General features: G+C 45.7%; 1 protein-coding gene across 1 annotated transcript in view; it reads left to right on the top strand.

Annotated features, from left to right (window-relative positions):
- The window catches only part of MYO10 (myosin X), a 522066-nt gene that overhangs the window by 475987 nt on the left and 20737 nt on the right, over positions 1 to 25342 (top strand). The window contains exons 29-34 of the mRNA XM_033935250.1: positions 8451 to 8544; positions 13152 to 13207; positions 19520 to 19662; positions 20038 to 20232; positions 22061 to 22218; positions 25086 to 25209. Coding sequence (XP_033791141.1) covers positions 8451 to 8544; positions 13152 to 13207; positions 19520 to 19662; positions 20038 to 20232; positions 22061 to 22218; positions 25086 to 25209 — 770 coding nt within the window. The remainder of the gene's footprint in view (positions 1 to 8450; positions 8545 to 13151; positions 13208 to 19519; positions 19663 to 20037; positions 20233 to 22060; positions 22219 to 25085; positions 25210 to 25342) is intronic.

Here is a 25342-nt window from a genome sequence, read left to right as displayed (position 1 = left end):
ATCTCCTTTGCTTTTTGATATTGTATTAGAACCCTTATTATTAGCTATTCAGCAAGCGAAGGAGATACAGGGTATTCCTCGTAGAGATCAGGAATATTAGGTCTCTGCTTATGCAGATGATATTTTGCTTTATTTGAGAAATCCTGAGACAACCATTCCATGCCTGCTAGAATTGATAGAGAAATTTGGAAGATTTTCAGGTTATAAAATAAATTGGAATAAATCAGAAGTTCTTCCACTCAATGTCTATTGTACAAAAGGTTTATTCAATTCATTTCCCTTTATCTGGAAAGAGAAGGGAATAAAATATTTAGGTATTTGGATAAAAAACACACTGGAAGAAACAATAAAAATAAATGAAAAATGTTTATTATAGAAGGTTACAGAATTATGTGAGCAATGGAATCCTTTACATCTATCCTGGTGGGGGAGAGTCCAAACTATTAAAATGATGATTTCCCCTGTGGTTTGTTACCAAATGGGTATGATGCCAGTTTTTTTTTTCAGGGGTCTTTCTATAAAAAATTAAAAAATAATCTTACAGAATTTATTTGGCTGGGTAGACATGCTAGGATTGCCTTAGTATCCCTACAAAAACCAATTACAGAGGGAGGGGTAAATTTTCCAAATTTTTATAGGTATCATCAGTCCTATATTATGCGCGAGGGTATGTATTGGGTCCTCCCAGAACTCATGGAAAAGCTCTCAGATTGGCTGAGGTTGGAATGGCAGCTCCTGTTTCCTTTAAGGCTGTGTCATGTTCTTAGCATTAAAATGCCTAGGTTGTACAAAGAAAATAAAATATTAATGGATACATGTTAAACTATAATATATGTTAATAATTTAACACCTATCCCAATACAAAAATCTACAAATCTATTTATGGCTTAACTCCAAGATCAAAATAGGCAGATTTAAGGTCATTTGGAAGCATTGAATAATAGCAGGAATACATACTTTAGATGATGTTATATCTAATGGTAAACTGCTTGATTTTTCACAGTTGCAACACAAATTTGGTCTTGATAAATTATAAATGGTTACAACTGAAACAGGCCATTATCCCAGGACAAGCAGGCATGATATTCTCACATGTGGGTGACGTCATCTACGGAGCCCCGGCGCGGACAGCTTTTCAAGCAAACTTGATTGAAGTTTCAAGTTTGCACACTGCACCACGCATGTGCGTGCCTTCTCGCCCACTAGAGGGCGCATCCCACCTCGTGGTCCTCAGTTCAAATTTTTCCGCGGAGCAAGAAAGCCCTGTGGATCTGAGCTCCAGTGTTTTTGCCTTCTAGCTGCCGCGTTTAGTTTGTTTTCCCTTCGAATTAGTTCGCGGTGCTGTTTTTCTTTTCGATTCCTTTCAAAAAAAAAAAAAAAAAAAAGTCTTTCGTTTTTCCTCGGACTCCGGGGGCTCCCGGAATCCGTGGCCGCGGGACGTCGGTACGTTCCCGGCCTTCTTCTTTTTCTTCGTGGATGTCCAGTCCTGTTACGGGATTCAAAAAGTGCAGCCGGTGTGAAAGGTTGCTTTCCATCACCGACCCTCACCGGTGGTGCATTGTCTGTCTTGGGCCCGAACATCCGACAGACTCGTGTGATCGCTGTGCTACCTTCCAAAACAGGGCCCTCCGTCGCCGTAAGGCAAGAATGGCCGAATTGTTCGCCGTCGACGCACCTAAGGCCTCGACGTCGGCCTCGGCTTCGGCCCCGGCCTTGACCTCGGCCTCGACGTCCTTGGGGGCCTCGGCCTCGCCTCGGCCCTCTTCCTCGAAGGCGTCGTCAGTGAAGCAAGCTTCGGGTAAGTCCTCTGTTCTATCCCCTTCAGCAAAGAAGCCATCCTCGAGTCAGGCCAAGGCGGGTGGGTCGACCCCGGCCCCGCATCGGACCTCGACTCCGCACACCCCGAGGGAATACTCGAGACCGAGGTCGCCCTCCAGGGAGTGTGCCCCGGACTCGGAACTCCCCACCTTCGTGGGGATTCCGGCCTTCCAGGATCTCCTCCGAGCTCTGATCTCATCGGAGCTGTCGGGAGCCCTGGAAGTGTTGCAGCGTGCTGCGGTTCCGGCGGCCTCGACCTCGGCCGGGGCGCCTTCGGTCTCGGAGGCCCCGGCCTCGGCTCCCTCGGGAGCCCCGACCTCGGCGACCTCGATCTCGGGTACGGTGGCCCCGTTCACCTCGGCCCCGCCCCGGACCTCGACCTCGGGGGAACCCCCTGAGCGGAGTGTAAGGCCCAAGGACAAGTTGCGCAGAGTGCGCCGTCTTTCCTCCTCTTCCTCCGGGTCTTCCAGACACGCCTCGCCCTCGACGCGACCTCGGACGGGGCGTCGATCGAGGAAGTCTAAGCGACCCCGAGGCTCGCCTCGGCGCGACCGCTCCTCGTCGTTCGGGGGCGAGGCGCTGCAGGTGTCGGAGTTCCGCCTCGACAACCCGAGGCTCCTCCGCTCACCTCATGGGAAATCTTCCCGGGCCGCCTCGCCGAGGAAACGGGAGAGTGTCCCACGAACCCCTGGGTCCTCACCCAAGGGCTCTGCGAGGAGGATAACTTCCCCTTCCCCCTCGAGGGCCCTCGAGAGGGGATCCTGGGATTCGGGATCGGTTAGGGATCCTCATTATTCCCATGAGGCCTCCCCCCTCTCCTCGGTGGGGCGGTCGAGAACCCCGTCTCCCCAGGCTAGGCCGTCCTCATTTTCATCCTTCGTTCAGGACATGGCCCAAGCCCTGGGGATTGACCTGATGGTAGGCTCTCGGTATTCCAAAGAATTTTTGGAGGAACAGGACCTCCCCACTCTTCCTAGGGAGGTGCCTAGACTCCCTCTCAACAGTGTCCTTCTGCAAACCTGGCTGAATAACTTGTCAAACCCTCTTACAGTCACGTCTGTGCCTTCAAAAATGGAATCGAAGTATAGGACGATTCCCCCTAAAGGGTTCGATAAGGCGCAGCTCTCACACCAGTCTCTTCTGGTGGAGTCTGCTCTTAAAAAATCACAGCCCTCACGGGTTTCTGCGGCGGTTCCACCAGGCAGGGAGGGGCGGACCCTGGACAAGTTTGGCCGTCGCCTCTATTCAAATTCCCTGATGGCCACCAGGGTTCTAAATTACGCCTTCACCTTTTCCTCCTATTTGCGTGGTATGGTGAAGGACCTTCCTCAATATCGAAACTCGTTACCGGACTCCCAAAGAGCAGGATTCGATAAGTTTATGTCCAACCTGTCTCAATTGCGGTTGTACCTATTCCACGCAGTGTACGACGCCTTTGAGCTGGTTTCGAGGGTGTCGGCCCTCGCGGTGGCCATGCGCCGCTTGGCCTGGCTTCGCACCCTCGACATGGACCCAAACCTGCAGGAACGCCTGGCAGACTTGCCCTGTGTGGGGTCCGAGTTATTCGACGAGTCATTGGATGCGGCGACCAAACGCTTGTCGGAACAGGAGCGCTCTCTAGCATCCCTGGTCCGCCCCAAACCTAGACCCCCGCCGCAGAAACCCTTTCGGCCTCCGCCGCGCCGATACCCTCAGAAGTCGACTCCGGCTTTCTCGAGACCGCCTCCGAGACGTCCGTCTCAGCGAGGCAGAGGGGGACAAACCCAAGCCCAGGCGCAGGGCCCTTCTAAGCCCGCGCCTTCCTTTTGACGGGCTGAGCGGACGGGGCGGGTTCCCCTCCGCACTTTCTCAGGAACCCCTTCCTATCGGGGGCCGTCTTCGGTCCTTCCGGGAGGCATGGACAGGGATTACCTCAGACGCTTGGGTGCTCCGGATCGTCTCCGAGGGCTACTCGCTCAACTTTGTGTCCTCGCCGCCGGACAGTCCCCCAAGTTTAGTCCCCTGCAACCGTTCGCAGCTACCGACCCTTATAACCGAAGCCAAAGCCCTCTTGAAGCTTCGGGCGGTCGAGCCGGTCCCCAAGGACCAGTGGGGTACGGGGTTTTACTCCCGCTACTTTTTGGTCCCAAAAAAGACCGGGGACCTGCGCCCCATACTGGACCTCAGGAAGCTCAACAAATTCCTGGCCCGGGAGAAGTTTCGAATGCTATCTCTCCCGGTTTTGTACCCCCTCTTGGGGGAAGGGGACTGGATGTGCTCCCTCGACCTGAAGGAAGCATACACCCATGTTCCGGTGCACCCCACCTGTCGAAGATTCTTACGATTCCAGGTGGGGGACCTCCACCTCCAGTACAGGGTACTGCCCTTCGGCCTGGCCGCGTCCCCACGAGTATTCACGAAGTGCATGGTGGTGGTTGCAGCAGCCCTCAGGTCACGTGGACTCCATGTGTTCCCTTACCTGGACGATTGGCTCATCAAAGCCCCGACCAGGGAAGGGGTTATCTCAGCGACCCGACAGTCTATTTCCAAAGTCTCAGTTGAGACCGTCGCAGTCTCTTCAATTCATAGGTGCGGTGCTGGACACGGTGCGCCTACGCTCCTACCTGCCGACCCAGCGGTTGGAAGCCTTGGTACGGATGAGCCGCCAGGTCTCCCAACTATCGAGGGTGTCGGCCAAGCGCATGATGATGCTGCTGGGCCATATGGCCTCGACGGTACATGTCACGCCGTTTGCGAGGCTACACCTGAGGATCCCTCAGTGGACCCTCGCGTCCCAGTGGCGTCAGGAGTGCGACCCGGTGTCTCGCCTCATTTCGGTAACTCCGCCCTTGCGGAAATCGCTGCGTTGGTGGACAGACTCTTCAAATCTGTCCATGGGGCTATTGTTTCGCACTCCGCCTTTTCACAAGGTCCTGACCACGGACTCCTCGGAGTACGCGTGGGGAGCCCATCTCGACGGTCTTCGCACGCAGGGCCTGTGGTCGTCAGAAGACCGTCAGTGTCATATCAACGTGCTAGAGCTGCGAGCCATCTTCCTAGCACTTCGAGCCTTCGTTCACATATTGCAGGACCAGGTGGTCCTCGTCCGCACGGACAATCAGGTGGCAATGTATTATGTGAACAAGCAGGGAGGAACGGGGTCATGGCCCCTCTGCTCCGAAGCTCTTCGCCTCTGGGAGTGGGCGGCCTCCCGGAACATCTTCCTCCGGGCGGTCTACATCCAAGGAGAACGGAATTGCCTGGCGGACAAACTGAGTCGACTTCTGCAACCGCACGAGTGGACTCTACACTCAGCAGTTCTACGCGAGGTCTTCGCTCGCTGGGGAACGCCACAGGTGGATCTGTTTGCCTCTCCGGAGACACACAAACTACCACTATATTGTTCTCGGATGTACTCGCAGGACCGTCTGGAAGCGGATGCCTTCCTACTCGACTGGGAAGGGAGGTTCCTGTATGCATTCCCTCCGTTCCCTCTGATCATGCGAACGTTGGTACACCTAAAATCGTCCACGGCCACGATGATTCTCATAGCACCTCGATGGCCGCGTCAGCACTGGTTCTCCCTGCTGCTCCAGCTCAGTGCCAGAGAGCCTCTTCCCCTGCCTGTCTCTCCTTCTCTGCTGTCTCAGAGTCAAGGATCCATGTTACATCCCAATCTGCAGTCATTGCACCTGACAGCCTGGTTTCTTGTTCCCTGACTCCTCCGGACCTGTCTCAATCGGTGAAGGAGGTGTTGGAAGCCTCCCGCAAGATCTCGACGAGGCTTTGCTATGCGCAGAAATGGACCAGGTTTTCCACCTGGTGCTCGTCTTTTCACCTGGATCCGGTATCAGTTCCGGTATCCTCGGTTTTAGAATACTTGTTTCATTTGTCGCGCTCCGGCTTGAAAACCACTTCGGTGCGGGTTCATCTCAGTGCGATTTCTGCTTTCCACCAACCTCTGGAGGGACGCCCTCTGTCACTCCATCCCTTGGTGACACGCTTCATGAAAGGGTTACTCAGGGTTTGTCCCCCTCTTAAGCCTCCGTCTATCGTGTGGAATTTGAATGTGGTTCTGGCTCAACTGATGAAACCCCCGTTTGAGCCACTCAACAAGTCCCTCTTGAAATTTCTGACTTGGAAGGCGGTGTTTCTAATTGCCCTCACCTCCGCCAGGCGGATTGGGGAGTTGCAAGCCTTGGTTGCGGACCCTCCTTTCACTGTCTTTCATCACGACAAGGTGGTTCTCCGCACCCATCCTAAGTTTTTACCTAAAGTTGTTTCTGACTTCCACCTCAATCAGTCCATTGTCCTTCCTGTGTTCTTCCCGAAGCCCCACTCCCATCCTGGCGAGACGGCGCTTCACACGCTTGACTGTAAGAGGGCGTTGGCATTTTATCTTCAACGCACCAGGCCTCATCGGAAGGTTCCTCAATTGTTTTTGTCCTTCGATCCCAATCGATTAGGGCACCCAGTTTCCAAGCGCACTCTGTCTAACTGGTTGGCCGCTTGCATTTCCTTTTGCTACGCTCAGGCTGGCCTTCCTCCCCCGGGTCGAGTCACGGGGCACAAGGTCCGAGCGATGGCAGCTTCGATAGCTTTCCTCCGATCCACTCCGATGGAGGACATATGTAAGGCTGCCACTTGGTCTTCGGTTCATACATTCACCTCTCATTACTGTCTGGACACTTTATCCAGGAGTGACGGCCGGTTTGGCCAGTCAGTTTTGCAAAATCTGTTTTCCTAAATTGCCATCCTCCCACCTGCCCTTTTTTGGTTAGCTTGGAGGTCACCCACATGTGAGAATATCATGCCTGCTTGTCCTGGGATAAAGCACAGTTACTTACCGTAACAGGTGTTATCCAGGGACAGCAGGCATATATTCTCACAACCCGCCCGCCTCCCCGGGGATGGCTTCCTTGCTAGTTATGGAACTGAGGACCACGAGGTGGGATGCGCCCTCTAGTGGGCGAGAAGGCACGCACATGCGTGGTGCAGTGTGCAAACTTGAAACCTCAATCAAGTTTGCTTGAAAAGCTGTCCGCGCCGGGGCTCCGTAGATGACGTCACCCACATGTGAGAATATATGCCTGCTGTCCCTGGATAACACCTGTTACGGTAAGTAACTGTGCTTTCAGGCAGGGTTCCCTGAATGGAAAAATCTTAATAATCAATATAGTTTAGAGTTCTTATGCTTTCAGACGGACTTCCTGGGACACCAGGCTGGGCAGTGGTACAAATTAATATCTGGATTCATGAATAAAAAAAACCAAAGACAGGTCTTCAGACATTTGGAGCATTGAGATTAAGCATCAGATTTCTGCTTCTCAATGGCCACGTATTTGGTCTTGGAGGATGAAGATGTACAATGTCTGCATCTATGAGACAAACATGGTTTTCCTGCTGCATAGAGCATTCTGGACCCCTGTTGTTTAAAAAAAATTAGATAGCTCTAAATCTGATAGATGTTGGCATTTGTCATCTTGAAGCAGGGACTTTAGAGCATTTATTATTATATTGTCCATTTATTATGGAATTTTGGAAATCAATTTGGAGTCAAATAAATTGTTTATTAGAAAATCATGTGGCATTATCCTATGATACAATATTATTTGGCATGGAAATGAGAGCTAAGAGTCAAATATCCTCTACAAATAATAAATTATTGCTCATTTTGACAGGAGTTGCCATACAGCAAATAACACTTAATTGGAAAAGTTGGAATAGATTGAACTTTAGTTTTTGGTGGAATTCAGTATGCTATATTTATAAAATAGAAAGAACATTATCCATTCAAAAAGGGAACTTTAATAAATTTCAGGATGTGTGGCCATTATCAGATTATTGTAAAGAATGAGTATGTATTTTTCTTCCCTGATTAGTACAAATGGAAATGGGGAGGGGAGATTTATTATTGGAAATGTTTTTATGAAATATATGAAGGATGGGAGGGAAGGGGGTAAATTTAATTTGTTAAGATTAATTGTAAAATTTCAAGTGATATATCCGTGTTAAAATGTAAATATCAATGTTGATGTACTTGATGTAATTTTTAAAATGAATAAAGAATTTTTAAAAAAATAGTGTGCATTATGAAATGACCCTCAAATATAGCTGTCTGAAATGAATCTTTGTATGTGTATAGTTGTCAGTACATACCTGTAGAGGTAACAATAATTGCCACTTCTATTTTTAACTGCCTGCATCTAAATAAGAAAGATACTGAGCAATGCCATTCTCTCTGCACATGTAGATTGTGAAATTGCTCCTCTTGCTGTATGTGCTAGCAAATACCTATAAGACTACTGGAAAATATACTGTACATGTATTTTTACAAAAAGCTGCATGTCTGGCAGAGTATTTTATAACAATAATGGGGGAGCTGTGAATACTCTGATCTGGATATCACAGTTCTCTGCCACAGCATTCCATCCATCTTCTAGGCACCTAACTTAGGAGTCTAATTTTTAAAAGCTCAACTTTTTTAAATATTGAGCCCAAAAATGGTTGTTTTCTTGCAAGTATAGAATAGCCTCCCTTAAATTTGTTCAAGAAAAATGTAAAATATGGAGAACAACTCCTTTTGGCAAAGAGGCTTCTTTGTTCATTTTCAGTAGAAAGGCAGCAAATGACTTTTATTTTTCTTGTTTCAGCCAGTGGTTCAGTGTGATGAGCCAGGTTCATGTGTCCACGGAGCAGGAGATTCGGGAGATGAACGATGAGCAGGCAAACCCACATAATGCTGTGGTAAGTGGGCTTTGGTTTTCCTTAGAGAAAAATCATGAACCCCCAAGCCACTGGCTAACAGTGCATGTCATGCAGGAGTGCTGAATCAGGGAATGACTCGAGGCTTTTTAACTCATTGGGCAGTGTTCTTCATTATAAGGCCTATAAGCCAGTGCTGGCTTCTATTAACCTCCCTTACTCTTCCTAATACATATTCGCTGGAGATTGCAACTCATGCTGACTCAAACATTTTTTCCCCGCAGTACTATGCTGCTCTGAGTGAATTTGAGCTGTAAACCCCTGCACCATTCTTGCAAGTTTGTGACTAGAGCTGGTTTGAGCACTGCATGGTATGATCTCTGAAGATCAGCAGTGCTGGAAGAAAACATGACTGCTGTTCCAGAGGCAGCACCAGTACTAAGCCCCTGCCGACACAAGGGTTGCTAGGGGGGATTAAACTGTGGAGAGAGCCAGCTTGGAAGGAGAAGGAATGGGGGTAGGATAATGGCAGCTGACTGATGGAAGAAACAGATGGGAGTTGAGACTCGGTGCAGTTGCATGCTGGGGAAGTGAAAATGGGAGGGAGAGAGTGCATTGGAACAAGCATACAAGAGAAGAATGTAGGGTTGGGTTGACAGGCTGAGGGAAAGTGTGAGGAATCAAACTTCATTTTAATTACACAAGTCCCTTCAGGCCAGCACCATAATTGGAAGGTGATTCTCCTCTCCCCCACCTTTTTCAAGGGTGTTAGCTTTTTTTCTCTAATGACAGCTCTGGCTCCCACATGGAAGAGCTTTGGGGGTTGTTTGAATGTCCTTGGGTCATGCAAGAGGAGAGCAACATGGAGATTATGTGGGCTGCTTTAATAAGCAGTGCACCCTGGTGGCTATAAGTGCGACATTACAATCAGGAGAAGCTGTCTGGCTATCCACCAGAAGGCTGCATGGAGGAATACTACCACCACTACTACTATATATTATTTCAGTAGCGCTACCAGATACACGCAGCACTGTACATTAAACACGCAAGACAGCCCCTACTCGAAAGAGCTTACAATCTAATTATGGCAGACATACAGGATAAAAGGTGACTCACTATGTATGTTGTTTACTTATGGAATTACAGAGGGAATGATGAGGTAGAGAGGGTAGGGAACTACAGAGGGAATGACAAACAGATTTTTGTGCTTTACAAGTTAGTAGGGTTAGGACCACTACTATTAAATATCTGTATTGGGCCACAAGCTGTATATAGCACTTTACAGACACAGAGAAAAGGAATTAGCCGTTCAGTGGGCCATACAGTCTAGTGAGGGGGGAAGAAAACATGGATCCTAAAGTGTAAACGGGATATTAGGCCAGCATGTTCTCGTTCCTTTTCACTCAAAGAGATAGCTAAGTGAAAATATAGTCTGTAATAGGAAACTTTATTAGAGGAAAAAGAGAGTAAAATAGCTGCAGTTGTGGAAAGCAAAGATTATTACCATACCATAGAGAAATACCATCTTCAACTGAAAGTAAGAGTCACTTTAAGAAGGAAACTTCATCCTCTCGTGCTTAATGGGGCTGAGTGGGTGAGTGAGAGAGGAAGAGAGCTCAAATGACTATTACAACAGTTTAATGTCAGAAGAGAAACTAGATTATTTAATTCAAATGTTAACATACAACATCCACATCAAGAAATGGAAAATAACTTTGCTGCAGCTGAGCCAGCTGCTTGTGCCTCTTTGATGAGGATCGTTAAGGTTCAAAATACAGTGGTACCTCGGTTTACGAGTGCACCAGTTTGCGAGTGTTTTGCAAGACGAGCAAAACATTCGCAAACTTGGTGCCTCGTAAACCGAGCTTGCCTCGCTGTACGAGCGCCCCCCTCCTCCCCCCCCCTGCGATCCGGCATCCCCCCCGCTTGCGTTGCCCCCCCCCCCCGAGCAGTCAATGACACCCTTTACCCGACTTAGCACCAGTGCCCGAAGATCCTCCCTCTTCTGGCGCGGCCTGGGCTGGGCGGTGCGTCGGAGATCCTCCTTCTTCTGGGCTGGACTGGCTTTGAGCATTTGCGCATGCTCAAAGCCTTCTGGTCTCGCTCTCTCCGAGATTGAGAGCGAAACCAGAAGGCTTTGAGCATGCGCAAATGCTCAAAGCCAGTCCAGCCCAGCCCAGACCAGAAGAAGGAGGATCTCCGACGCACCGCCCAGCCGCGCCAGAAGAGGGAGGATCTTCGGGGACCGGCACTGGTGCCAAGTCGGGTAAAGGGTGTCATTGACTGCTCGGGGGGAGGGGGAAAGTAGGATCGCAGTGGAGAGGGGCAACGCAAGCGGGGGGGATGCCGGATCGCGGGGGGGGGGGTTGGAACATTGTCAGATTCCTCAAAGGGGGGGGAAGAATGGAGCAGCGCTGGTAGCCTCGGGGGGGAGGAGGTGGAACCAATCAAAGCAGTTTCCCTTACTTCCTATGGGGAAACTTGCTTTGATATATGAGCAATTTGGTTTACGAGCATGCTTCTGGAACGAATTATGCTCGTAAACCAAGGTTCCACTGTATATAACTGCTAGAGGAAAGGAACAAATGTGAGAGAACACAGTCACCTGATCCCCTTCTGCAGCCCTTAATTTATAGGATCCTTGCCTGAGTTTCTTCTAGCTTGACTGTGGAGAGGAGTTAGTAGCCATCACAGATACAGGTCTGGAGATTTTGTGGCTAGGGATAATCCTGGGGACTGAGGAACAGGATGGCTACCTCCTAAAAATCATTTTTATAAAATCTTCCAGTGTTTACTGAAAACCTGGATGCGGATTTTACTGTCCATGTTTCAATTTTTCCAACAAATTCAATTTAATCCAAACTTACAATACCTGTCCTGTGCCACAGTAACTGTATCACAGAGGCTGATGGTTAGAGTTTCACTTAACTTCAGTGTTGGGAGGTTTGTCCTTCCAAAATTATTAAAGCTTCTTTGAAAAAAATAGATGAGATAACTAACGTTTCCTGTCAAGCACACATGAAGGTGTTTAAACATAAGACATGAGATTTCTTTCTTCAGCTTCAAGTATTTTAAATATTACTGAAATTCAGTTTGTAGAATATTTTTCCTTTTAATAAAAATCTTACATCAAAGGACAATCTATTTTGTAATGCTTGCTAGCCCCACTGACCAATGAGGGTTCTGAAGTTGTACACCAGTGGTCTCAAACTTGTAGCCCATGGGCCACATGTGGCCCGCCAGGTACTATTTTGAGGCCCTCGGTATTATAAAGAATGATTTTTTAATGAAAATCTCGGTGCCTTAAGTATCAGGCGGTTGCGTTCTGGAACTTTGCCCACCTCACTGCTGTAACCTCACGCAAGCGCTTTCCTGCGTCTGTACGCGATTGTAAGGTGGAGTGGAGAGGACAGTTGTGTACAGATGCAGGAAAGCGCTTGCAGTGAGGCGGGCAATGTTCCACAACGTAAGGTAACCATTGGAGGCAGTGCAGCTTGTGCTGGAGGAGGTGAGAGCTGAAGGTGGTTGCGGATGCAGCTTTTGGACACTTAAGGCACAAGTTTTCCATAAAGAATCATCTATCATAATAAAACTCTAAGCATGCATGCGCACTTACAACTTCGTGATCCCTGCCTCTATGATCTGTAGCTCCGTGACAGTATTTGACGTGTTCAGCTGGAGCCTGCAGCGGTTTGTGTACGGCGGACCCTTTTCCCTTTGCTTTAGTTGCGGCATGCGGCAGTGGTGACAGACCGGGGGGGGGGTTGAAGCGGCGGTAGGCCAGACGGTAGGTAGTAGGGGGGGCAGGCTTCGGGGCTGGAGGGAGGCAGGCTGGCTTTAGCGCAGCAGGTAGGGAGGGAGGGAGGCTGGCTAGCTTCTGGGGAGTGGGGTGGGTCAAAGGCTGGAAGGCAGTGAGGGGGGACATAGGAAGGGGCACTGGGGACACTAAGGACATGGGAAAGAGGCACTGGAGGCAATAAGGACATAGGAAGGAGGGAATAGAAAGGGACAATTGTTAGGCCTGAGTGTAGAAAGCAGACATGGAGAGAGAGAGACAGAAAAAGAAAGATAGACAGCGGAAAAGGAGAGAGAGAGAGAAAGAAAGACAGACATCTACACTAGCACCCATTAATGTAACAGGCTCAAACACTTGTTCTTTGTAATACCGAGGGCCTCAAAATATTTGGTCCAAAATCTTGTCTCTTGCAGTTGATACTTGATAGTTTTTCACTTTCTGCATGTTGCACTGCTTTCAGCTGTGTATAATAATAATAATAGCTTTATTTATATCACGTCATACCTTTTCAGTTCAAGACAGTGTACAAGAGGTGCTGTAAGGGCAGCAAGGTAACATCAGTTAGATTTGGGAAGGGATAGAAGACAGTTAAGTTATGGAGCGATATAGGATAGAGGAAGGAACGTGTAAGATGAGGTAGGTGTTGAGCCAGAGTTGAAAGATCAGATAAATTTGTCGAGTAAGTGGGTTTGAGTTTTTTGAGTTTGAGGCCGCTGTTATAGACCCATTGGCAGGTAATGTTTGTAGTGCTGTCTGATAGTATGTTTTGAAGCACAGTATAATTTGAGCAAATGCATCTGTGCTAAATTATTTTAATGGCCTCCCGTTCATCTCCTCTCTTCTTATGACACAGGGCACACTGGATGTAGGTCTCATCGATTCTGTTTGCGCTTCTGACAATCCAGACAGGTAAGCTGAAATTTAATTCTTGATTTCAGAAAGTGATTTGAAAGGGGTTATCAATTTCAGGAAGTCTGAACATAGAATGGTTTATGGTTTAATTTTATTTAATATACCACCCTTCCTTAGGCAAAAGCAGAACAGTTTACAAAATTACAATTACAATAGAAAGGAACTCCATTAAAAAAAAAAAATGGCAAGGGATAGCACAGAATGAAAAAAAACAAAAAGAAAAAAATGGAACACACACTCACTCATTCTGTTGTGGTTAGTCTCATTAATAAACCCTCAAGATGCCAGAATCATCTAACTTAATAGAAAAAGCTTTCTAAAAAAGGAATGTCTTCAAAAGAGTTCTAAATTTCAAATAGGTGGGTTCAAGACTCCTCACACTCTTCCTATAACTCCAAGGAAGATAGACTCTTCATATAGAATACAATTTCGTCCCAGCTTTGATAAGCCGCAACTGTCACATCAGTCTTTACTGGTGGAATCTACTCTTAAAAAAATCTTCCAGCACCAGAGTATATGCTGCTGCTTCGCTATGGACAAGTTTGGGTGTTGCCTTTTCCAAAATTCCATGCTAGCTAATAGAGTTCTCAGTTATAACTTTTATATGTTGTTTTACCTTAAACAATTCATTAAGAAATTCACTGATTTTCAACGATACATTCCATCTGACTGACTTTCAGAATTCCAGGAGACTACTCATAGCCTCCTACAAACCAGAAAGTTTATAGCACAAACAGCTTTTGATGCCTTTGATGTGATACCCAGAGCATCAGCTATGTCTGTTGCTATGAGATGACTGGCATGGCTGCGAGTCTCTGACATGGACATTAACATTCAGGATCGTTTAGCAAACATTCCTTGTCTTGGTGAAGAACTCTTTGGGGACAAGGTGGAGGATGCTATCCAAAGACTTACCTGGCATGAACAAAGCTAGAACACCTTAACTGAATCCAAGACTAAGACTCAGCCATCTAAATCTTCTCAAGAGATCTACTTCCTCTTCCTACAAGAGGCATTATCTAACAACCTCATCCTCTATGAAACCCCCACCACAGAAGAGGCAGAAATCACAAAAGCCTCAAAAAATTCAGACTTCTGCTTCTCAGAATAAAGCTTTTTGATTTGCTTCTAGACAGCGTAGCCGCAATGCCCCCATCTCAGCCACCTCCCCAACCCAACTTCTTTTATATTATCAATGCTGGTCTCTCATTACCACAAACAACTGAGTCCTCAAAGTTATTCAGGAGGGTTACTCTCGTCATTTCATCACGATTCTGCCAAATAACCCTCCAAGAGACATCCCTTCTTCAGGAAATCGAAGCTCTGCTTCCACTAAATGCCATAGAAGTAGTACCCCCTTCCCAGAAAAATCAGGGGTTCTACTTCAGGTATTTCCTAATTCCAAAGAAGACAGGAGGTCTTCGTCCCATTCTTGACCTCCGAGTCCTCAACAAATATTTAGTCAAAGAAAAGTTTTGCATGTTATCCTTGGGAACCTTATACCCACTTCTAGAAGAAAACGATTGGCTGTGCTTTGTAGACCTCGAAGAGGCCTACACACACATATCCATACACCCAGATCACAGAAAGTTTCTTCATTTTCGTGTAGATCATCAGCACTTCAGTACAAAGTTCTGTCATTCACCCTTGATTCATCTCCAAGAGTGTTCACAAAGTGCCTGGTGATGGTAGCAGCAACCCTCAGGACTCATGGGTTTCAAGTATTTCCATATCTGGAAAATTGATTGATAAAGACTGCATCACCTCAAGAGGCATATTCAGCAACTCAAGTGATCATACTTTTCTCCAACTTCTAGGGTTCAAATCAACTTTCCAAAGTCTCATCTTCAACCCTCTCAAGTGTTGGAGTTCATAGAATCTGTGCTCAATACCACTCTTCTCTGGACTTTCCTACCCCAACAAAGACATGTATCCCCTTTATAAAATATCTCTGCAAGAGAAATAATACATCTCATGGGTCACATGGTGTCCACAGTTAATGTAATCCCCTTCACCCTACTTCATCTCAGGTCAGCTCAGTGGAGCCTAGCATCTCAGTGGTCTCAGGCCACGGATTCTTTATTTCAACGAATCAAGAGTCACCTCGCCTCTTCATCAATCTTTCCAGTGGTGGTTGAATCTGACAAACCTCTCCAGGGGAATGCTGTTTCACATTCCTCTACATCACAAAATACTCATGACGGACGTGTCCATGTATGAAAACGTTTCAAGATTGTCTCACAAATCAAGTCCTCCTTGTTTATACAAATAATCAAGTGCCATGTATTACATCAACAAGCATTGAGAAACAGGCTTTCTTCTTTTGTGTTAAGAAGACGAGCACATTTGGAACTGGGCAATTCCTCAAAACATATTTCTCAAAGCCATATATGTACAAGGGAACAGAATGCTCTAGCCAACAATCTCAGCAGATTTCTTCGACCACACTCGAAGGTCTTGCGCCACATTTTCTCACTAGGGGGGACTTCTCAGACCTGTTTGCGTCTCCCCACAACCACAAGTTGCTTCAATTCTGCTCCAGATAGTACTCTCCTCATTGTCTGGAGGTGGATGCTTTCCTTCTGGATTGGTCACACAAGTTCATGTATGAATTTCCTCCAATCCCTCTAGTTCTGAAGATGTTTGTCAAATTCAAAAGAGTCAGCCACCATGATCCTAATAGCTCCTCGGTGGCCCTGGTTTTCCCTTCTAATTCAACTAAGTGTCAAGGATCCAATTCCATTGCAGATCTTTCCATCTCTACTCATTCAGAGTCAAGGATCTCTTTTACATCCCAATCTGCAATCTCTGCACCTAACAGCTTGGTACTTCTCGACCTGACTTAAGCAGATTTTCATTTTTATGACCCAATACAAGCCATTATAGCTGCTTCCAGAAAACCTTCTACTCATCAATGCTATCAACTCAAATGGACATTCTTCACTTTGTGGTGTAATCTCCATCACGTAGATCCTTCTACATCTTCTATACCGTCAATATTGGACTATTTTCTCTAATTATCCAACTCTGGACTTAAAACCACTTTGGTTAGAGATCACCTCAGTGCTGTTAATGCTTATTATGCTTCTTTCAACAATAAACCTCTGGCCACTCATCCACTTGTTTCCCAGTTTATGAAAGGACTCTTCAACTCAAAACCTCCACAAAAAGCCACCTCCAGTTATCTGGGATCTCAATATGGTTCTCACCAGTCTGATGAAGCCACCATTTGAACCATTGGTATCTACTCATCTTAAGTTGCTCACTTGGAAAGTGGTCTTTTTGATCTCTGTCACTTCTGCTTGTTGAATGAGTGAACTTCATACACTTGTTTCTGACCCACCTTTTACAGTGTTTCATCATGACAAGGTGGTTCTCAAACTCATCCTTAAATTCCTCCCCAAAATAGTCACAGAATTTGATTTCAATCAATCCATTGTACTTCTGTCGTCTTTCCAAAGCCTCATTCTCACCCTGAAAAAACTGTTCTTCATACATTGGACTGTAAGTGTGCCTTGGCTTACTATTTACAAAGGACTAAGCCACATATGTCTTCACTTCAGCTGTTCATCTCCTTTGACCCTAACAGGTTGGGTCTGCCTATAACAAGCGAACTATTGCCACATGGTTAGCAGCCTGCATTTCCTTCTGCTATGCTCAGGTTGGGCTGCAGCTCAAGGGATATGTTACAGCATACAAAGTCTGAGTTATGGCAGCATCGGTGACTTTTTTGTGTTCCACGTGGTCTACATGGTCTTCAATTCACACCTTTACATCTCACTACTGTCTAGAATCCTATTCTAGATGAGATGGTTGTTTCGGCCAAGCAGCTTTGCAAAATTTATTTCCTTCCTAATGGCCAACTTTCCCACCATCTCGTTCAGTAAGCTAGGGAGTCCCACATGTGAAAATATGCTGCCTGCTGGTCCTAGGATAAAGCAGAATTACTTACCATAACAGGTGTTATCTGTGGATAGCAGGCAGATATTTTCACAGTCCTCCTACCTCCCCTGGTTGGCTTCTTAGCTTGCTTACAAAACTGAGGAACCATGAGCCAACGTCAGGTGGGAAGGCACTTAACAAGTCTTGAAGCTTCTTAACAAGTTTAAAGTGACAGTACACTTTTAGCATTGTCCATACTGGGCTCCGTGAATTACATCACCCACATATGAGAATGCCAGCCGGTGCTAAAAACCGCTTTCACAATTTTGTAAAAGGGAGTTTAAATGAGGTTTCAGCAGAGTATTATACAGGGGCATCAATACCACCTTTTTCCTACTGACCATACTTCTCCCTATGTACCCTACCATCCTTCTAGCTTTCGCCATCGCCTTTTCAACCTGTTTGGCCACCTTTAGATCAACACATATTATCACGTCCAAGTTCTCTTTCCATGCACAAAAGTTCCTTTACTCCCTAAACTGTACCTTCCCTCAGGCTTTTACAGCCCAAATGCTTGACCTTGCATATCTTAGCATTAAATCTTAGCTGCCAAATTTCATACCATTTTTCAAGCTTTGCTAGGTCCTTCCTCATGTTATTTACACCATCCGGGGTATCTACTCTATTGCAGATTTTGGTATCATTCACAAAGAGGCAAATCTTATCTGAAAGCCCTTCAGCAATATTGCTTTCAAAAATGTTTTTAAAAAAAAGGATAAAAGAACAAGCCCAAGAACCGAGTCTTGAGGCACACCACTGGTAACTTCCCTTTCCTTAGAACAATCTCCATTGACCACTACCCTCTGTCGCCTTTCACTCAACCAGTTCTTGACTAAGTCCATCACTTTGGGGCCCATTCCGAGGGCACTCTGATTATTTATTAGACTGATACTTAGAAAAATTGCATCCACCATTGTTCTTTTAGCAATTATCTATATTCAAATCCCTCTAATTCCCTCCCCTTTCCCAGCTGCAATAATTATCTTTAGATGAGTCCATTCCTCCTTATCTCTGTATCAGATTTACCCTGGTGCCGATCAGTCAGTTGCACCCAACTTTATACACTGGGGCTGCTGTTTTGCTTCCATTTAGCCACAATTTTATATTTAGCTTCTACCAAACACGTACGCTTATATCTGATCTGCCATTTGAAGCCTTTTTCATATAACAAGACACTTGGCTTGTATGCAATCACAAAGCCACCAAATTTGATTTTTTTTTAAAGTTCCACATTCCCATAGACATCTCCAATAAACCTTTGAAACACTGTTAAGAGTATATCACTTTCAATGTTGCTCGTTGGTATTATACACCTGTAAAAATCCTACGTTTTCTTTAGTCAAAACACAGATAGAGGCTTTATACACCTCCAAAAACACTCATTTCCATTCCCCTTTAGTTCCTTACCCAAATCTTTCCTATCGAGTCCTATAGTTATACTTGGTGAACTCGGAACTCACAGGGACAGAACAGGGATATTGAAATTCCATGGGGATGGGGACAGATTTGTCCCCATGTCACTTTCTCTGAGACATTAGAAATTTTGATTAAGGCAAGGGCACAATTTTCTATTATAAACCCTCCTTTTAAACCCCCCCTCCCCCAAGCTTAAAAGCCAGAGTAAATGCTTCATTGCAAATAAAAGGAAAATGGTTCTGTTCCAATCTTACTCATGGTTTATCCAGGTACAGTTCCCAATTCAATAACTGATGTACTTGGGCTGCCCAATAATACCAAAGCAGATTCGGGACAGCTCTGCCCCCACCCACTCTGTACGCTGCCACATCAGTCTTTGACAGTCTGAGAGATTTCCCTCCCTATATAAATTTAATAAATGCTCTCTGGACATTCATTAATACCCTCTTGGGACTTCTAAAGGCAATGTTTGAAACAGAAATAACAACCTTTGAAGAATATTCATTTTTAATGGCAGCAATGCACTCCCACCGGGTGTATGCAGATATAATGTTAATAATATTAATATTAACAACAACACATCTTTATACACAGGACATCCAAGACCCCTTCCAAGCGTGAGGAGATGCAGGCTGCTTGTTGCTGTTCAAACAGTTATTACTTGCTCATCATGATTTAAATGCATACATTCCAAACTGCCAGGAAGTGAGCAGTGAAAACTCAAGTGTCTGAAGTTCAAAATAATTGGTGCAGTGTTCATCCACATATTGAAAACAAACAATGTTAGGGCAGGGAAGACACGTCGGCTTCGGGCCTGCCTACCATGCTAAAGCATAGGGAAGGGAGACATCTGCTGTTGTGCAAACATTGCCTGTGTTTACTGTACAGTTTTTTCCATGCCTTTCTTTTGATATATATATATTTGAATCTTCTTTTTCTCCCTCTCCACAGACCAAATTCATTTGTGATCATCACAGCTAACCGTGTTCTTCACTGTAACGCTGACACACCAGAGGAGATGCATCATTGGATCACACTGCTGCAGCGGTCCAAAGGAGACACCAGGGTAGAAGGACAGGAGTTCATTGTTCGTGGTGAGTGAAAAGGAAAAAACCCAAAAACAAATCGAAAATAAACTTCATGTGTTTCTCTATAGAGCCACAAACAATAACACCAAAAGGTGAAAAAAATGCCTCCAAAACTGGATAAAGATTCACTTTATTGCATCAAAATCAAATATAGAGCATCAGTTGGGCAATAGGAGATTTGTATTTAAAAAGACTAGTATTGGATATGCGTAGATTCTGTTGTACATATTGAAAATAAATAACGCAGGCTGTTTTGTACATTGGCATTATTGTAGATGCAAGCAACAGTTTGGTTCTTTGACTTCACCCGGATCCCTCTGATGGTGTCTTGGTCAGGGGGAAAAATTTTTATGCTCACGCTGCTTCCATCTTATTTTAAAGGGTGGCTACATAAGGAGGTGAAAAATAGCCCCAAGATGTCCTCCCTAAAACTCAAGAAGCGTTGGTTTGTCCTTACGCATAATTCCTTAGATTACTACAAGACTTCAGAGAAGAGTGCCCTAAAATTGGGTACCCTGGTCCTTAATAGCCTGTGCTCAGTGGTGCAGCCTGATGAGAAAATCTTCAAGGAAACGGGTAAGAGAAAATCATTGCCATCCTTTTTACATTAGGTGCATGTCAATTGTCTGCTGAAACCTCAAAGAAACTGTGTTAATGACCACTAATTCACTTCAAAGCTGCACCTGCTGAGTTTAGTTTGGTGTGTTTTATACAAGGTAGACTGATGGGGAACCAATGGTATAAACTTAAAGACATAGTTAAAGTTAATATTACTTTTCTTAGCCTTTTGACTGAGATCTGAGGTACACGATCGAGTCACATTATTATGACCACCTGCTAATTTCCAGAATAACTGCCTCTGACAGTGCGGGTGGCAGCCGGATGCCTTGGGAGTGACTCAGTAAGATGCTGGATAGTTGCTAGAGGTATGTTCAGCCATGCAGATTGTAGTGCATCCAACAATTGCTTACGGGTGCATGGTGGTGGATCCAGTCATCGAAAATGTTGATTCAAGTTGCCCCAAATGAGCTTGATTGGGTTCCGGTCTGGGGAATTTGAGGCCAGGGAAGTAGGTAGAAGTCTTAGTCACGCTCCACGAACCACTTGTGAACAATTCTGGCGGTATAACATGTTGCATTGTCCTGTTGAAAGATCCCATTGGCCATAAGGAAGACCATCAACATGTACGGGTGTACTTGATTGGCAAAAATGGAGAGATACCCATATCAATTGAGAGTATCTTCCAGAAGTATCGAGAGACCTAGACCATACCAAGTAAACATTCCCCAGACCATAATGCTGCTGCCACCAGCTTGTGTATGTCCAACAATGGTTGTTGGATGTTTGTTCTCGGCAGTTTCATGCCTGACACGCCAATGTCCATGTTTTCAATGGTGCTCAAAATGTGACTCATCAGAGAAAGCAACCAACCCTCTCAGTCGATGCAAATCTAATGTCAGTATTCCTGTGCAAATTGCAGCTGTTTTTTGCAATGAACCCTCGTGAGCATGGGTACAGTCATCAGCCATCTACTCTGGAGCCCCATTCACAACAGGGTTCATGCACAATGGGTTTGGACACACAGCTGGAAGCCCCTTGGTTCGTTTGGACGGTGAGTTGCTCGATAGTAGTGTGTCAATCAGCACAGCTGACATTCACCTCTTGCATCAAATTGCTCTTGCTGCCCCGCAGTTACCATGTCGGGTGGTTGAAAAGGTTCCATTCGTCCACTCACAGTACACATTAGCCACTGCAACCAGTAAATAGTTCACCAACTCCGTCATTTCTGAAATGATGCCTCCCTTGGCCCGACAGCTGACGATCATGCCTTTTTCAATGTCTGATAAATTGCACTTTTTCCACATGACAGCCAGGGTTGCTATATTGACAACTTGATGACATCCCACTTTATATACCCATGACGTCTGCACGCAACACATACATTCATTCACTGGCTGTGCATCCCTGATGTCAGAGGCAGGCAGTGGTTATAATAATGTGACTCAACCATGTATAAGCTGTTAGTGGTCTCTGAAAACATGATCTCAAAGGGAGAGTAAGAGACAGAAGGCATAGATGGGTAGACTGGATGGGCCACATAGCTTTTATCTGATATCATTTTCTCTGTTTCTTGCCTTTAGGCTAACATTAAAAAACTATACAATATGTTGATGATGGGGGAGGGGGTAACTTTTATCGCCTCCCCTTCCTCTTCCTCATTTACTTGAGGAAAAAAAAATCCTTCCGTATTAGAGTGCATAAGATAACCTAGATCCTCAGCCTTTTGTCATAAATAGAGCACAGTTGAGTTTTCATAAGAGAGACTTCTCTCATAGAACTTTACTTTCAGTGGCTGAATATGCTGCACGGTGGTAGTAATGATATGTCTTCTCTCTTCTTCCAGGTTACTGGAACGTTACTGTGTATGGCCGAAAACACTGTTACCGCCTCTACACAAAATTGCTCAATGAGGCTACTAGATGGTCCAGTGCCATCCAGAATGTGATAGACACGAAAGCCCCAATTGACACTCCAACCCAGCAGCTTATCCAAGACATTAAGGTACAAGGATCATCTTGTGTGGATGGTAGGGTAGGAGAATAGCACTTGCATTCTAGAACTTGTTTATTAGCCTTGGTGTTGAGGTGCAGTTTGTGGGTCTCTATGTATCGTTTGGGAGCAGGTAAAGGAACCAAAGCTTATGTGAAAGGTGGAGAGGGTGAACATTGAATTTTATAATTTTTGCAGTTTTTGAGTAAGAGGGTGTAGGAGAAGGCGGAAATTTTCACATAAAGGCATGGGTGGGGTTTAAACTGGAGCTATGTAGAAATACCATCATTTCTACTGATGATTTATTGTAGAGGTTTCTCCCTTGAATGACGACCTTCAGCATGAAGGGTAAGTCAGAGGCAGAAATAATGACAACAGTATAAATCAGTGGTGGAGAAACTTTTCATGTTGAAAGGCTGCATTAATTTAGCTGTAATCAAATAAGGCCGCATTCAAGAAACTTAAATTAGATATACTTAAAAATGTACATTATTTTGTGAAACTCTGACTACCATGTACTTAATAATTTCAAAAAATGAAAACTACTTGTTAATTTTAAGGTTAACTAACCTTTTAATACTTTGTGCCTGCTTTTTTGTTGGAATCCATTTGAATGTTTGGTTGCAGCATGGAGGTCTGAAGTTTCAGTTGATCCTCTAGATGGGTATCTGTCATTTGTGACCTTAAGGGCATCATGATTTGGGTTATGTAGGAGAATGTAGGTTTGAAGCAAGAAGAAGTTGAAAAGCAAGAAAGCATTTTTCGGGCATTTTGCTGAAGGCGTGGGTATTCTACTGCATTTTTCCATATTTCAGTTAGATCTTTCTTTGCATCAAACAGTGGCTTTAAAATATCATCTACTGAGAGCTCAATTCCATCTGTAGTTCTTTAGATGCCTTGGTGATATCAGTTAGATCAGAGGTTCTCAACACCCGGTACGTATACCCCAGGGGGTACATGCGCCATTGTCAGGGGGTACGTGGTGCCGGCACTGTATGTGTCAGTCCCAACTTCTTCTGCCGTTGCGTATCTCCCGCCTTCCTCATCTCCCCCCTCATCCCTGGACCAGCAGCTCACTATGTTCTTTTCAGTTCCCCACACAGCTGCTGCTAGCGTTAGTTTAGCCAGTGATTCCATCAGGCAGCCGGGTGGAATTGTGGCTAAACTAACACTAGCAGCAGCTGTGTGGGGAAGTTAAAAGCACACAGTGGGCTGCCACTAGGGAGAGGAGAGCTACTGCTGAGCCGACGATTTTATCATTTCATTACAATTAGTATTATTATTATGGGGTGGAGTCAGGGGCAGAGCTTGGGTGGGGGGTACTCGGTTGATATTTGTTAGACTTAAGGGTACTTGGCTTGAAGAAGTTAAGAAACTTTGAACTAGATGAGGCTGAAATGCTAATTTAAGTATGATGTCATGATTCTCTGTCCCTCCATGAGTCCAACTTTTCTTCCTCTCCCCTCCACCCCCATTGACAACATGTCTCCCTCTCTCTCTCTCTTTCTCTCTCTCTCACTATCCTCTCATTCCCTCTCTTGCTGCAAAAGGAGTGGGGAAAGAGAGAGAGAGATCCAGAGTGCATTTCTCCCACTCCCTCTACTGCCACATCAAATATTTCTCCCTCCTTTCCACCTGTTCAACATATCTTTCTCTCTGCCTCCTACATGCTTCCTCTCCTCCAGTCCTAATTCCATCCCCCAACCAACATCTCTTTCTCTCTCCCTCCATGAGTCCAACTTTTTACTCTCTGCCCTCTCCCCCTGAGTGTGACATTTCTCCTTACTTCCTTTCTGCCCTCCCCATCCATCTCTCCCTCTCTGTCTCCCTCTCCATGAGTCCCGACACTTTCTGACTCCTGCATGCTTTTTCTCCTTGCCCCTTCCCTCAAGTGTGACATCCCTCCTTCCCACCCCAGTCCATCTCTCCCCAACCCCACTCACAACATATTCTCTCCCCATGCCCTCTCTCTCATCACTCTCACTCATCCTGCAACAATTTTCCTTCCTTCTCTCTCCCCAATCCCACTCACAACGAATATGCTCTCTTCCCATGCACCATCTCACCCTCCCCTCCAGCATGCAGCACCTTTCCTTTCCCTCCCTTTCAAATCCAGCAACACCTTTCTCTTCCCCTCCTCTTCTGCAGGTCCAGCTGCACGTCTTCTCCCTTCCCTTTCCCTCCCCCTTATCAAGCATTACCTCAACCTCTCCCTATGTCTAACATTACCCCTTCCTCCGGCTTTTCCCCATGTCCAGCAGTACCTCTCCTCTCCCTAGCAGCAGCTCACTGCATGCTTTTGACTTCCCCACTCAGCTGCCGCTAGCATTAATTTAGCCACAGTTCCATCAGGCAGCCTCGGAGCGTTTGCTAGGCCGGCCCACCTCCAATGATGCAACTTCCTCTTTCGTCGGAGGCGGTCTGACCTACAAAGGTCCCCGAGGCTGCCTGATGGAACCGTGGCTAAACTAATGCTAGCAGCAGCTGTATGGGGAGCAGTTTACATGAAACAAGGATAATAGAACACCTTTGATGAGGTGGGGGGGGGTGAGAAGAGCAAGCACACCTTCCTCCACCCTCTCTCTCACAAAAAATTCCAGAGATGTTAATTTTGTGTGGTTTGATCCTGGCCTCATTGGTCTTTCCCTATTCAGCTGCCCATGTGTGAGGAATTCTGGCAGGATAAGGTGAAAGGCATACTTCTTCAGTACCATAACATATTATGCCTACCGGCAAATGCTTGGTGTCAAACTGACCTTTACCACCGATGGGAAGACATGGATCCCATTTTAGGCAGGATTCCATAAGAACATAAACATTGCTGCTATGATCCTATGTGTGTGGTTTTTTTTCAAAAATGGATGATGATTTTCTTGTAGGAGAACTGCCTGAACTCTGAGGTTGTGGAGCAGATTTACAAGCGGAACCCCATTTTACGTTACACCCATCATCCTTTGCATTCACCACTTCTGCCTCTGCCCTATGGGGACATCAATTTGAACCGTAAGTGTTCCACCCAGTGTTTAGTCTAACTCAGAAAAGGAAATAAATTATGCACTGTTTTCTTATGGAGAATAAAATATGTAGCCAAGTTGAGGCTTAGCTATTTTCTCAGACCACCTTCTCCTAAATAAAC

Source organism: Geotrypetes seraphini, chromosome 2, assembly GCF_902459505.1.
Source record: "Geotrypetes seraphini chromosome 2, aGeoSer1.1, whole genome shotgun sequence".
NCBI lineage: Eukaryota > Metazoa > Chordata > Amphibia > Gymnophiona > Dermophiidae > Geotrypetes > Geotrypetes seraphini.
Note: the sequence above shows the minus strand (reverse complement) of the source record. Positions and strands in the feature narration are given on the sequence as shown.